Source organism: Protomyctophum parallelum (assembly GCF_964188405.1).
Source record: "Protomyctophum parallelum genome assembly, chromosome: 3".
Lineage (NCBI taxonomy): Eukaryota > Metazoa > Chordata > Actinopteri > Myctophiformes > Myctophidae > Protomyctophum > Protomyctophum parallelum.
The window spans coordinates 35,734,520-35,750,404 of record NC_139698.1 but is presented as its reverse complement, the minus strand read 5'-3'; the positions used below and the strand labels follow the sequence as shown (position 1 = coordinate 35,750,404).

The following is a 15,885-nucleotide window of genomic DNA, read 5'->3' as shown; positions in this document are numbered from 1 at the left end:
GGCAGGATGTTGATGTGGGTTTTCACACGTCCTCCCACTGATAATACCGTATGAACTAATTATAGTGTATCAGCAACATAGCTGAAAGAGGGTGTGTGTGTATGTGTGTGTGTGTGTGTGTGTGTGTGGTGTGTGTGTGTGTGTGTGTGTGTCTGGGCTTCTGTGTGTGTGTGTGTGTGTGTGTGTGTGCATGCATCAGTACATGAGTAACGTGGAGCCATGGTGTAAGGCGTGCGGTGAGGGAGAGCTGCCTTCTGAGCTCCAGGACCTGGAGGACACCATCCACCACCACCAGGGGGTGTATGAACACATCACCACTGCATATTCAGAGGTCAGTTCAACCATGTCAATCCTATATACTGTATACGTTGCTGTACAGCCAAGAGAGCAATTTGCCAATCTACGAGCACACAAGATATGGATTCATGCAGAGATTATGTTTCTACTATAAAGTCTCAATGCTTAAAGGGACCATCGGATTTATTATGAATATTTAAAGACCCAAAGTGCACTTTTTCTTACCAACCAGGATTATCCAACAATCCATGTACCCTAACATTCTCCTGCCCATTGATCCATTTATCGATCAATCAATCAATCAATCAATCAATCAATCAACCTACATTTCACCCTAAACAACCTAAACAGGTAAGCCAAGACGGGAAGTCCCTATTGGACAAGCTGCAACGCCCCTTGACCCCGGGCAGTGCTGACTCTCTGACGGCGTCGGCCAACTACTCCAAGGCCGTGCACCACGTGCTGGACATCATCCACGAGGTGCTGCACCACCAGCGGCAGCTGGAGAACATCTGGCAGCACCGCAAGGTCCGCCTGCACCAGCGCCTGCAGCTCTGTGTGTTCCAGCAGGATGTACAGCAGGTACGTGCATGGATGGCACGCACACATGCACGCACGCACGCACGCACGCACACACACACACACACACACACACACACACACCTCACACACACACACACACACACACACACACACACACACACACACACACACACACACTACAGAGTATACATGAATGACACCCAGTGCTCGGATAGTTCATTGGTTTATTCCATTTAAAGCAACTTGAGCCTTTCTGCATTCAACTAAACAGTGTTCCAATAGGCGTGCGTGTGTGCATGCGTGCTTGCGTGCGTGTGTGTGTTTGGAGGGGGGCATGGGGGGAGGGTGTCCCATTGAATATGTGATGAATATTTTACTGTACTGCAGAGCACCATTCATGTAACACAGTGTGTGAGGGGGGTTTTGAGGGGTTTATAAAAGCCTTCCTAGTTGTGTGAGTGAGAGCTCTCTCTCTCTCTGCTTAGCAGAGCTCTGGGATAGAAATGACTGAGTCTCTCATCACTTTCGCTTGTCGCCCCTTTTCTCTTGGTAGTGGTTTCCATGGTGACGCAATTTACTGCCACATAATGTGTCGGGGGCATTGTGCGTGCGTGTTTGGGCTTCCGAGTGCCCCATACAAATATGATCTCAGGCCTTGAAAATCCTGTGAAAATATATTCTCTCGCTCCAAGTAGCACATGAGGGACTGTGATCAACAGCTTAATAGATAATATGGAAATTAAGTTAAGGTGTTATGGCAAATCTAACCCGTTACAACACTGATAATTTGGACTGCTGTTATAATTATATGAGCGAGAGAGAGAGAGAGAGAGAGAGAGAGGGAGAGGGAGAGGGAGAGGGAGAGGGAGAGGGAGAGGGAGAGAGAGAGGGAGAGGGAGAGGGAGAGGGAGAGGGAGAGGGAGAGAGAGAGAGAGAGATATTGATTGCAGAGAGGAGAAGGATGTAGGATATTGGCTTGTGTTAGACTAACTGCTGTGGTCTGAATAGTGCCAGCACAGCCAACTGCGCCCTCTAATGGTTGGCCAATAAGACTAGGTGCTGAGCTCACTTAATCAAGTTCTGGAATGAATTCCCCAGTCTTTTGTATTGATAATACAAGAATAATTGTTTTAGAAATGTTGTCACTTTGAAGCAATTATGTCCTGCTCCATTATGTTGTCCTGATACGTCACTGAATATACAATTATATTTGTATTATTCAATGTTTATTTATTCATCTGTGTAGTTTCAAGACTATATAATAATCATTGTACTGTTCGTGGAGATGGAACTTTTGGAACTCATAGGAGTTTTTTTAACTACAATAGAACTATTGACCTATTGTGTTCTGCAATGACGCATGTTGTTCATTATTCTTTATTAATTTAAAACCTCACACATTAGTCAGGTGTGCTATCTTAAAACCGTCTACTGTGTGTGTTTCTCTCTGTGCGTGCGTGTGTGCATGCATGCGTGCGTGCATGTCTGCGTATAGGTGCTGGACTGGATAGAGAACCACGGCGAGGCCTTCCTCAGTAAACACACGGGTGTGGGGAAGTCTCTGCACAGAGCCAGGGCCCTTCAGAAGAGACACGAAGACTTTGAGGAAGTGGCACAGGTGAGATTTCTTTTTTAAACAGGTAATAAAATCAAAGGTGTCTTCGAACTGTACAAGCAACTGTGTTTGTAATAACACTACAATATATTATATTGTAGCACTGGGCCTTAAAAGCATCATCTTATGCAAATACAATATTGTACAGTAGCTTGAAAATATTACTGCGTTATTAAAATGCATTGAAAGTAGTGCAGTGTAAAGGCTTAGGCATCCATCCTAGATATGGACTCATTCCTGAGCTTATACGCTAACAATGGAAACGATTATTATTGTAATGATACTGTATGTATGGCATCGTGCTAATGTTCTCCATCCTACTGTACCAAAGTACCTACAAGTGTGCAGAGGCAGCAATTGCTTGCAGAGAAAACTGGAGAGCACACAAAATATTCACCTCATCTTTATATCGAACATTAACATTACGGTAATGTGACGTTAATGTTAATTCCAGGGTAACCGCGACGATGCCGACAGGCTGTTGCACAATAAAATCCTCATCGTTAATGTATATCCATTTGTAACTCTTGAGAGCGTACAGATGGAACCAAATGGCCTTACAGGTTCATTTGGTTCCATCTGCATGCTCAGAGTTAAGTTAACACTCTGGATTTTGCAGTATGTGTACAGCAGAGCAGTGGGCTCACACTGATCACTGAACACCTATACTAACACTGAGTCTGACACTGAGAATGTGCAGATTGAGACGGGTCCATTTGGTTCCATTTGGTTCCATTTGCATGCTCTCAGAGTTACGTTAACACTCAGGATTTTCCTCAGTGAAGTGATTAGCGGTGATGGTGCGCCCCTGCACACCGTCACCATCACTTCAAAAGGTAGCAGACGCCAATTCTGCACACTGACGAAGGCTGGATAGCTGAAAGGGGAAAAAAAACACTCTTGCCACTGTGTGCGACCCAGTACCTATAAGAGGATAGCGCACCAGAGAAGTCAGAGCGTGGTGGTAACAAGAAATGCCTGTATGTCTGACATGACCGTTATTTGCAGAACACCTATACCAACGCTGACAAGCTGCTGGAGGCGGCGGAGCAGTTGGCCCAGACAGGGGAGTGTGATCCAGAGGAGATCTACCAGGCCGCCCACCAGTTGGAGGACCGCATCCAGGACTTTGTGCGACGCGTGGAGCAGCGCAAAGTCTTGTTGGACATGTCTGTCGCTTTCCACACACACGTCAAGGAGGTAGGAGTATATACATACATGCATGTGTCTTTTTCTTCTATTCTATTCTATTCTATTCTATTAAGTCTCTTTACTCCATAGCTTACTTAAAGAGACACTGAGATGAAGTTAGTCCTATTTGCTCCTGACTTGTCCACACTAGAATGTGGTTTTGTGTCATTACAGTAATATGCCACCACATTAATCCTATTGTCTTAACTCTGAGAGACATATGGGTCCATTTATGAAATTAGCACTGTGAAATTAGCACTCAGTATACTGCTTATGCTGTTTCAATACCTTTAATGCTGAGCTATACTTTTAAATAATGATTGGAGTAATTTAGACCAGTTTACTTTGAACTCACTGTCCCAGTACAGTACTCGAGGTATGATGTGTGAATTCACTTGGAGCTTTTTGGATGTTCATTGCGTGGTAATAGAGGTGGTGTCACCACTCAGTCAGCAGTTGTTTGAAGTGGCTCCACACACAGAGTCTCTCCTACAGCCTCCCTCCAGTCACTGTTAACTTTGAAGTGGCTCCACACACAGAGTCTCTCCTACAGCCTCCCTCCAGTCACTGTTAACTTTGAAGTGGCTCCACACACAGAGTCTCTCCTACAGCCTCCCTCCAGTCACTGTTAACTTTGAAGTGGCTCCACACACAGAGTCTCTCCTACAGCCTCCCTCCAGTCACTGTTAACTTTGAAGTGGCTCCACACACAGAGTCTCTCCTACAGCCTCCCTCCAGTCACTGTTAACTTTGAAGTGGCTCCACACACAGAGTCTCTCCTACAGCCTCCCTCCAGTCACTGTTAACTTTGAAGTGGCTCCACACACACAGTCTCTCCTACAGCCTCCCTCCAGTCACTGTTAATTAAATGGGTAATGAGAGGTTAGCTGCATGTTGCACTATCAAAAATGTATTATTCACTTATCTCTGCGATGGGTGCAGGGGAGCACAGTCATGGTTTAATAGGAGAGAGAGAGAAAGAGAGAGAGAGAGAGCGTCTAGTTCCGCAAAAGTGTACCAACCAAAGGTTAATATATTCTCTGTGTACATGTTTTTACCTTCCTTTATAATTTACTGCAACAATTAAAGATAATAATACAATATTTTCTTTCTCAACACAAGTTTGAGGCCTGTGCTGCATACTTCTGACTAATTGGTAGAGTGATATAATTAAAATGAAAGTGTTAGTCTAGTGTTAAAGTTAAACAAAGCTACCTCCTAGGTTTTATAATGTAATAATAATATAATATTTCCAGACAAAAATGTAATACTCTTTCAACTCCTGAGTCCCTATGGTTTAAACCAATTTCAGATTCTACTATCTGGCATCTCATTTCTATCTGATAGTCTTGCACACTGAGAGTAGTGAGGTTAGGGGGCTTTCTATTGAACAGCATGAGTTGAATGCTACTCCTCTGAAAATGATTCATTTCTTGGGCCTCTCTTCAGTTACAGAGAAGAGAACTCCATAATCTTCAACACCTTTGGGGCATAGCAGGAATCCTAAACACTATTGGGAATAGAGAATGACTCCCTTGTGAGATAACTCCAATGCTTACAGAACACTGAAGAAATTAGTGAATAATGGGATCAAAACAGTTGAAGACACTACAGTATCTTTAAATTCTTTCAAATCATACTGTACACTAGGTCTGAGATCAGATAACTATAGATTTCCCACCTCAAGTATTTTCTTGACCTCTCACCCTGGGTGCGTTCCTGTGGGTCTGGAACTCCCCTCCCCAGGGACCCCCACACGAATTTGCAACACTCACTTCACACGGGTGTGATTTTTTTCTGCGTTTATTGGATAGTGTACATACAGTATGGTGACAGGAAATGGGGAGAGAGATGGGGGTGACACGTGGCAAAGGTCGTCGGGATCGGGAGTCGAACCCGCAACACGCCGTCAGGCTGGCTTAGCAGCCTAGGTGCCTGGACCGCTACACTAACCGCCCGGGCCATGCTCAGCATGTGTTAACAGTACTACATCCTGTTGACATGAGTCATAGAGACCCATAGAGTTTACTCTGTAAGCATGACAGAGAGATGTACTGTACGTGTTTGCAGCACCTCTATCCCCAATTTATATTGTAAAATCAATGTTAATGTAACTGTTGGTTCCATTTGTACACTCTCAGAGTTACACACCCATAAGGGTCCATTTGGTTCCAAACTATCATTTAGCTGGGGACCCCCTGGAACTCCCCCCTCTAAGACCCAGCGTTTGCTTTTTAGCAACAATTTTATTTTAATTAATTACTAATTATAATTATTTTTTTCTGTTCTTTTTTCACCTAAACGTCATCAGTGATGTTCATTGCAATGCCATTGGTCATGATATTTGCATATAAATACCCCACACAGAGGCTGAAATTCACACAAATAAAAAGATTCTGGAATTTTGAATTTTTTTTAACCTAAGACTTTTGACCTTTACCCTATTAAAAGTAAGTAAAATAATTGTAATATATGTTTTTTGTGATCATTAGAATGTCTAGAACATGTTTTATTCATTATTGTGAAAGATATCCCCCAAATGTAAATTATTAATTTATTATACTAGCCCTTACCCGTTGTGAGATATTTGTGGCCGTAGGGGGTACTGCGCCCGGTGCGTTTTTAATTCACTAATAAATGCATTATTAATAATGAATGTGTCAAATGGAAAAAAGGGCCTCCATATTCATATGGTCAATGCCTGTGTGAAAAGTGGGAGTGATTGGTGCAGGCAATGAGGAGATAAGGCGGTGTTTCTGACAGACAGACAGACAGACAGACATTGTTAGAATTATAGTATGATGATAGTATGATTATTATATAATTATTAACATATTTTTTAGTCTTAGTCCTAGTAGTACAAAGTAGTAGTAAGGTTGAAAAGAGAGAGAGAGAGAGAGAGAGAGAGAGAGAGAGAGGAGAGCGAGAGAGCGAGAGAGCGAAAGCGAGAGCGAGAGCGCGTGCGCGTGCAGAACAGTCTTAAGTGGGGTATTTCTCCCAGCGTGCCAGGGATATACAGTAGGATGCTGTGCCAAGTCACCCAGATGGCTACTCTGTCAAAGTGTCCCAGAGATGAGTGAAACAGCAGCTCTGAAATGGACTGCTTAGTTTTATGTTTCTGTTCTATCTTATGCCTGTCTGTCGAGCTGCCTCCCCCTCCTATTTCTCACCCTCTCACTCCTGTTGATGTCTCGTATGCTGTTGACAACCGTAATGTCAACTCTAACGTATTATCTGAGCTCTCTGACAGGGCTCCAATCCTTCAGCATTGTCTGTTTCTCTCTAGTCAGTCTCCCCTAGGTGGACATGGATGATGCACATCCAATCATTGATGCTGCACATCCAATCATTGATGCTACTGTACTGCACATTTAGTGTAAAGTAACTAAGTAGGCTACATTTACTTAAGTATTGTACTTAAGTACAATTTTGAGGTATTCTTACTTTTACAATTTGCAATACTTTTACTTCTACTCCGCTACATCTCAGAGGAAAGTATTGTAGGCCTACTTTTATTCCACTAGAATTATAAAACTTGAGTTACTTAGATTATTATTATTTCAAAACACACCAACCTCTTCAGCCCTATATATATTTTGACCGATCTACAATCTTGTGACCTTGTATCGGCTATTTTCAAAAGATTTTGAAAACGTTTCTGCACAACCAGTACTTTTACTGTTGTCACTTTAAGTATATTTTGATACCAACCACCTGCCAAAACACATTTTAGTCGACAAAATAAACTGTAGATTTAGTCGACTAAAATCCTATGACATTTAGACGACTAAAACTATAGACTAACGCCAAAAACATTTCAGGTGACTAAAATATGACTACATCGAAAAAGACTATGACTCAACTAAATGAAAATGTGCTTGTCAAAATCAACACAGCTGTGGACGTGGCTGGAGGAGCTGCAGAAGGAGCTGCTGGATGACGTGTATGCAGAGTCGGTGGAGGCCGTGCAGGAGCTGATCAAGCGCTTCGGCCAGCAGCAGCAGACCACACTGCAGGCCACCGTCAACGTCATCAAGGAGGGAGAGGACCTGATACAGCAGCTCAGGTCAGTCCTATGGTTATATAGAGCAGCTCAGGTCAGTCCTATGGTTATATAGAGCAGAGAGAGGACCTGATACAGCAGCTCAGGTCAGTTCTATGGTTATATAGAGCAGAGAGAGGACCTGATACAGCAGCTCAGGTCAGTCCTATGGTTATATAGAGCAGCTCAGGTCAGTCCTATGGTTATATAGAGCAGGGAGAGACCTGATACAGCAGCTCAGGTCAGTCCTATGGTTATATAGAGCAGCTCAGGTCAGTCCTATGGTTATATAGAGCAGCTCAGGTCAGTCCTATGGTTATATAGGAGCAGAGAGAGGACCTGATACAGCAGCTCAGGTCAGTTCTATGGTTATATAGAGCAGGCGGGGTTCACACACAGACTTTCGGGTCGAGACCCGAAAGATAGTTTATTAGTAGACGTTTGCCCCGGGGACCAAAACTATAGTGAAAATAGCAAATCTACAAGCTCACAACGTGTTTTGCGCTGTAGTTCTGCTATTTTCAGTGCTTTTTAATTATTCATATTTTTTATTTATGGTATTTCTTAGATTTATTTGGTGGTTTTAACATGTAAATTCGTCGAAACCCATAAAAATTGGTCCCGTCACCCACAAATGTGTCAGACCCACTCTAAGGAAACGAAACGCTGATATAGACCAGGGGTGGGAAACCTTTATGATGGACAGGTCACTACAGTAGGTTTCCATAGGGCCATATTGCATATACTGGCTCCCTATTTTCACTTTTTAATAATACTTCTACTTCGTCACTCTATGTCACACAATTGTTGCATAAATAGTCGATCTAAGTTCAGGACGCGTTTTAAGCTACTTGTTCTCTATCTGCTCTCTTTGAATCCTGAAAAATGTTTCAATTCAATTAATTAATTAAAATTCTGTTAACTTTATGAACTTAAATACAAATACATTGGACATAAAAAAAACAATATATTTGTAATACTACCGTAGTCATTAAGATTGAAGTAATTCAAGTGGGTCATGTTTGCATGTTTGGAATTGTAACAGCTGTAATCAATAATATCAGTATTTAGTATACTGTATAACAATGCGGGCCACATTAAGTGAAGGTGGGGGCCACATGTTGCCCCCGGGCCGCCAGTTGCCCGATATAGACCAGACCACACATTGCTGAAGTCCACATGACACATGTGCACTTCTTCAGTTCTGCTCTGTATTAAGAGTCCAAGGGGCAATTAGGTAGCAGCGTAAAACACATGTGTGCTTCTATAGTCTATACGGACGGTCTCGTGGTCTTCTACTCCACAGATAAAACGCCAGTTAAGAGCTTCACTGCATCACAAATGAACCGTGCATCAGCTGCTTTGTAGCTGTAGCCGTCATAGAAGTACTACTTTTTTACACTTCAGCGGAAAGTAGTACTGTTGCTAATTTAATTCCATAATGTTTTTTTTCCTTGCCTTCTTTTGCATTTGACATTTGACCCTGTCTATAGTAGACACTTCTGTGTGTTCAATGTGTCATGTGCGTTGTGTGCCGTTATTGGGTCAATCCTCAAGTCCGTGGTGTTTATACTGTCGTCTTTGCAGAGACTCGGCTATCTCCAGCAACAAGACGCCACACAACAGCTCCATGGCTCACATCGAGAGCGTTCTGCAGCAGCTGACGAGGCTCAGGGCCAGATGGAGGAGCTCTTCCAGGAGAGGAAGATCAAGCTGGAGCTCTTCCTCCAGCTGCGCATCTTTGAGAGGGACGCCATCGATGTGAGTATATACAGTATGGGACTGAAAAGAGAGAGAGAGAGAGAGAGAGAGAGAGAGAGAGAGAGAGGAGAGAGAGAGAGAGAGAGAGAGAGAGAGAGAGAGAGAGAGAGAGAGAGAGAGAGAGAGAGAGAGAGAGAGAGGAGAGAGAGAGAGAGAGAGAGAGAGAGAGGAGAGAGAGAGAGAGAGAGAGAGAGAGGAGAGAGAGAGAGAGAGAGAGAGAGAGAGAGAGAGGAGAGAGAGAGAGAGAGTAGAGAGAGAGGAGAGAGAGAGAGAGAGAGAGAGAGGCCATCGATGTGAGTATATATGGGACTGAAAGAAAGAGAGAGAGAGAGAAGAGAGACAGAGACGCCATCGATGTGAGTATATATGGGACTGAAGAAGAGAGAGAGAGAGAGAGAGAGAGAGAGGGGGGATGGACTGAGAGAGGAGAGAGAGAGAGACGCCATCAATGTCAGTATACATTGGGACTGTGTGAGGTGGGTGGGGGCGAGAGAGAGAGAGAAAGAGGGAGGGAGCACTGCTTCTGCAACACATTTTTATGGGTCCCTTGATTTTTTTTTGTTTCCTACATTTTTTTCATTATTATTTCAAAACTAATTTAAAAAACATCCCCAATGCCTGAAGAAGGTCAGTAGACCGAAAGCTTGCAAATAAATCCTTTGATTGTGCACAGATCCGAGTGTGCGGAGCCTCCATTAATATTTTCTTCTTTTGTGACTCCAGCACCTACGTTTCTCAGCAGATGAGCAGTGTTTTGTTTTGTTTTTTGTCAAAAAACATCCCCAAAAAAGGAAAGACTCATGGACTAAAAAAGAGAGTAGAGTACATTCTGAAAGACCGAAGCACTCGTGATGTGACTTGGGATGAGCAGCTGGAAGGGAGATGATGAAGAGATAGGCTATGACAATGAACTTAGAGACTAAAGAGAAATGAAAGTATGACCCAAAGCCCTTTTCCCCCTTTAGTTTTACCATCTCAACAATCACTGTAACATTAGTCTAGAATCCAGCCTGATTTGCTACGTCTTTTTCTCGAAGCGAAGTGAGAAAAAAAAAATAGATACCAGGATATCTTATCAGAAAAGGCAAGAGACATGGTGGTAAAACGACTGTGACATTGATCTCATAGTGTACATGGCTGTAGAGACAGAGCTCCAGCACGTGGAGGATGCCTATTGATTTATACAGTAAACAACACAGTTGCAGTATTTTGAATACACAGCAGTGCACAGTTGCAACGAAAAACAACAACAATGTAGTTCGACTTAACACGTTTTATCCCCCTACTCTTCTTGGTCCAATTATGTTTCTCCTCCGTGGCCGGCTTTTGGTCCCATTTCTTTATTGAAACACTTCCTCTTGGCTGGGGCTCAGATAGCAGCTGTGAGTAATTTTGATCCCCCCCTCCCCCGTTTCGTGTGATGTTTATCATAGCAGCTGGATTATATTTGCTGCACCACAAATGGATACACAGCCCACAAATTAGGCATAGCTTTTTATTTTTGTTTTTATAATATTTTATGATTATGAAAGCCTCAAGCAAATAGGCGTGCTGATAGCGTAAACGCCAGTTGCTCTGGGACATTTCCATAACACACATACTGTAGTGAGTCAGTGGATGCATGAGTGAAGCAGTGTGTGGGCATGAACATGTATCAGAACGTGTGTGTGTGTGTGTGTGTGTGTGTGTGTGTGTGTGTGTGTGTGTGTGTGTGTGTGTGTGTGTGTGTGTGTGTGTGCGTGTGCGTGAGTGCCGAGTGCGTGCGTGTGTGCCTGCGAGCGGGTGTGTATACTGTACGCATGCTTAAATGCACGTGTTGGAACTTAGTGTGACCCTGAAAGGAATTCATCACCCGAAGGAGGAGATGTCTCATGGGAATTATGGGGTTCGTTACATTTTGGACAAATAGTTTCGTTTTGTCTCTCCAGTACATTTTTCTTGCTTTGCTTGAACTCGAAGATTATAGCAGGGTTTAGTAGGTGCCATGACACAAGTCCACGGGTGCCGAAGAATATACTTTGATAATATTTGGAATTCATCAATACGTGAGTTGCACTGTTCTTGGTGCGTTCTTTTTCAATATACAGTACACCAAGTCTCTTCACCAAAAATAGCAGATCTGTGAGTTTGTATAGTAAACAAGTTATTTTCAATCTGTCCTATTGGAAACGGATATGCTCTAAAGTTTTTCTCGTAACGTACTGGATCTTAGAGGGAAAGATTCACATTATGACATAATGTTCTAAAAACTAACAATGTCATTCAGGGGTGCCGTGGATGATAAAGCTATTTACAGGGGTGACCTGAGCCAAAAATGTTTATGAACCTTTGGATTACAGTGTTCTTTGTGTGCTGAGAAGGTTTCATAAACCTACATGTAGGACCCACGGTATCTGTTAAACAAAGCATTGAATGGTTTTAATTAAACGTATGTCAGTCATAAAATAAGGCTGTGACGATACAAGTTATCTAATGTCTATCTAATAGATGTTAGAAGAAATGTGGAGTAGTGGTTGGATTCCAGCCTGTTGTGTCTGTTTTGTTGCGCCCGGAGGAACACTTAAATCCACCTATTTGCTCTGCGTGTCAGCTCAGGAAATCATGGTGAGTCTCCTTGTCACTCATTTTTCAAGCACAGAGAGAAAACACACACACACACACACACACACACACACACACACACACACACGCACACACACACACACACACACACGCACACACACACACACACACACACACACACACACACACACACACACACACACACACACACACACACTTAACATGACACAGTACAAGGGAATGAAGGGTGTTACAGTAGAAGTCTTTTTTTCGTTTGTTTTCAGCTCCTTTTTTCCTCTCCCTACACGCACACACACACACATGCACACGTACACTCATACACATGCACGTGCCCCGGACGGGACACTCCTTCCTCAGTCTCACGGCTGTGGAGGCGTGTGTTTGATGTACGGTTCAGGTGAGACTCGTGCCTCACAGTGCCTTCATCTCTCAAGTGTAGCCCAGTCTCTCTGTGGACCGCTGAGATAAAGAGACATTGTAATAGGATTGGTCTCTGCTCTTAGAGTCTTATAGAGTGTCCTGTAAGTTACTGTGCTGGCAGCTGAGGGCGATGGTCTTTCTACACAGAGAGGGCATTCTACTTAACTGCAGGAGGAGAGGAAAGGGGGAGAGCTCAGCGGACTGCTGGGTAAGTTGTTACTTTGTTGCCAGCTACTGTAGATGTGGGATGATCTTACTGTGTGGAAAGAACACTGCCCGAAGAAAGTCTGATATAACGTTGTGTGCTCTAGTGCTGGTGTACTGCAACATCCTGAGTGTTAGTTTAACTCTGAGAGTTAAACCTTTTTCATAAAATAAACGTAGACAGACATTTTGTAAGAAAGTGCTGTGAAGAAATGTGGGTATTGTGTTTACATTTTTGCAGGCTAGATCTCTTGATGGTGGTGGTAAGGCAATACAGATAAATTCCTCAACACACTTTTTATGGAGATCTCTATTGAGATGTCAAAATCTATTCCACAATCCTGGATTATTGCTCAATTAGCCCAGGATTATCGAACAAATCTGGTTTCTGTCTTTTTTAAGAGATGTGTAGTTCCTACTTTGCAAGCTCAGTGGGGTTCTCAGTGTTACTGGTAGGTTCCTAGTGTTCCTTGACAGGCAAAAGGAACAAAGCTGCATCTTTATGCCTTAGAGATCTGTTGAAGGTTCTACCTACCTTCAGTTACAGCCTAGGCTGCAGCAAGCTTTTTTGCAGAGATAAGAACTGAATTACCCACACTTCATTGGATTTGTTTGGACGTAGATCTGGTTTCGGTATTCAAGGGTATAGTTAGAAAAGACAATAATAAAAGGATTTGGAATATACTGTACTGTATGTGTGAGTACTTTTCTTTTCTTCTGTATGGATCAGAAATGTGCACACATTGTCTTACATGGATGGCTTGACTTGCTACAGTATCTAAAATGTCTGTGTAAGATCTCTAACAGAGCCAAATGACAAGGGGCAGAGAGAGGGGGATTTACATCATAATATTATGAGAAAATGTTTCTGCCCTGGGTTAGTGTTGAAGTGTCCTTGAGCAAGACACTGAACGCCTCATCACCATCATTTGAGTGCCCTCGAGATCTGAAACAAACACTAATTCCACTCAACTCTATTGCTCATTGCCACTCCAAGTTCATTCACAGTCAGGCCTGTGTCCTCTGCAAATGTGAGTGGTCTGCTTCCTCTTGGTGGGAAGGGTAGTCTCCACCAGAGCAGAGTATCCACGAGCTGATCTGTTCTTTTTCTCTGTAGCAAAGTCCAGCAAAGCAGACTCTTCTTGAGATGGGAGTGGTGCCACCATAGATCTGAGCTTTAGTGCTGAATTTCTCAAAGTGTGGTCCAGGGACCATCATGGTTCCTTGAGGAGGTTCCAAATGGACCCTTACAGGTCTGTGACTCTGTGAGTGTACAAATGGAACCAAGTGGACCCGTTATTGAAATGTTAAAGTTTGAGAACCACTGCTTTAGTGGTATGGTTCCTCCATGAATGTTCCTGACATTTTATTTGTTTATATCCAGGACAGTGCACATTAATGAACATTTCAATCAATGCAAATGGTTGCATGTAAAGATGCCGGTTTAGCTCGAAGCTAATTAACATCTCACAAGAGTTCTTGTGTATGTTCCGTCAAGACGATGCAGGAGCTCTTTAATCATTGTCCATGTTTTGGCATCGTACAGAAGTATTCTATGCAGGCTTTGAAAAGGTTCATCTTGGTACTGTAGCTCTTGAGAATTCTGATGGCCAGGCCATATTAGAGGTAACTTATTCCAAGTACTTCCTGTCCTTTCCTTGTCAGGAAATCCTTTCTGCAATCTGCTGCTGACTACATATGACCCACAGTATTTAAATTCCTCTATTCCTTTGATTTCATGGAGTTGCTCATTCAGAATCAGGCAATCTATCTTACTTATATTTGCATTTAGTGTTATTAGCCCCCCTTTGGCTGCTGACACTTTAAGGGATGTTACAAGCTCTTGAGTAGAACATTATGTGTTCATCTATCAATGCAAAGTCATCCCCTAACGGCTGCCATGAGCAGGGCATGGTTACCCCAGCCGTGTGTGAATGTAGTGCACATTGTAAAGTGCTACGGCATTACATAACTGCACCATGTAACTGCTCCGCTATTGTGAATGCAAAGGAAATGTCCCTTTCCAGCCCTTATTTCTAGCAATATTTCTAGAGTTTGCCAGCTCTATCTACGGAGCTGGATAGAGCCAGGCAGCCACCGAATGGGATACAGCCGCTGGAAACTTTGGGAAGTCTGCAGAATGAAATGAAACTCACACTGGAGACTTGAAAGAAACAGGAATTTTCCCATTCCTATACACTACATACTTGAGCTAAACTTTAAGAATTTTGTAATGCGATCCTTTTCTCTCTCTCTGTCTGGTTTCCCCCCTCATGCCCCTACATTCCACTCTTTACGTTTAAGGAGGTATTGTTGTTATGCTGGACTCTGCTCCTTCTCGGTCACTCTCACCTCATTTTCTTCATTGCTGGAGATCTTCAGAGACACCAGAGATTACATTCACAGCATCTGAACGGATGAGGACAGCTGTCCATGCATCTCATATTCATCCACATTGAGCACACAAACTCAGATCAGGTTTTTACTGCTGTTAATCAGCTACTGCATTATACAGTAAATATGATCATGTTACATCATGGAATCCAGTGGTTGGGGCAAGACGACACGTGCATTTCATCTCTGGGTCATTCTTTACATTGGTATCATATAAAGTTACAGAACAGCTGAATGTTGGCTTGATATATAACAGTGTCTATAGTCTAGACACACACAGTGTTACTCAAGTAATGGAGAGCCAGAGTGCTGATATTTGAGTTTTGTATGTGTTGAATAATGCCATAGCTATGCCACAGTAAATGTCAGACACCTGCGTGAGTCACGAAAAATGCTCCATCTCGGAAGTGCTGGGAACTTTGTTTTTTGTCTAAATTCCTTGACGGAAGTCTTTAGCAACTACAGTACCTATTTGGCATAAACTTGAGGCTAGCATAGACATTCTGGAGAAAACATAATCCTGAATAATCTGTTGCCAGGATGATTCAGCATGCGTGGGCACTGTGGGACAAGCACTGACATCACGGAGTGGCATACAGTCAGCTAGAGGAGATTGAGTTACTACTACTATAGCCTCGGAAACCACGGAGTTCACTTCAATTCGGCATAGAGTAGCGCAAACATTGCTCACTCTCTGCTGATTTCTGATCGTCTGCACCTTTGTTAAATTGACACGCACACGCAGACATGTATACACAGTACACACACTCCTCTCTCTCTCTCTGTCGCTCTAAGTAATTAGTCTCATGTCGCGCAGCTGCGCATAGTTTCTCCC

At 43.0% G+C, this 15,885-nt stretch overlaps 1 protein-coding gene across 1 annotated transcript in view; it reads left to right on the top strand.

Annotated features, from left to right (window-relative positions):
- triob (trio Rho guanine nucleotide exchange factor b) overlaps positions 1-15,885 on the top strand; it is a 162,078-nt gene that overhangs the window by 79,573 nt on the left and 66,620 nt on the right. The window contains 7 exon segments of the mRNA XM_083761057.1: positions 200-331; positions 649-879; positions 2,336-2,458; positions 3,464-3,655; positions 7,543-7,712; positions 9,276-9,346; positions 9,349-9,449. Coding sequence (XP_083617183.1) covers positions 200-331; positions 649-879; positions 2,336-2,458; positions 3,464-3,655; positions 7,543-7,712; positions 9,276-9,346; positions 9,349-9,449 — 1,020 coding nt within the window.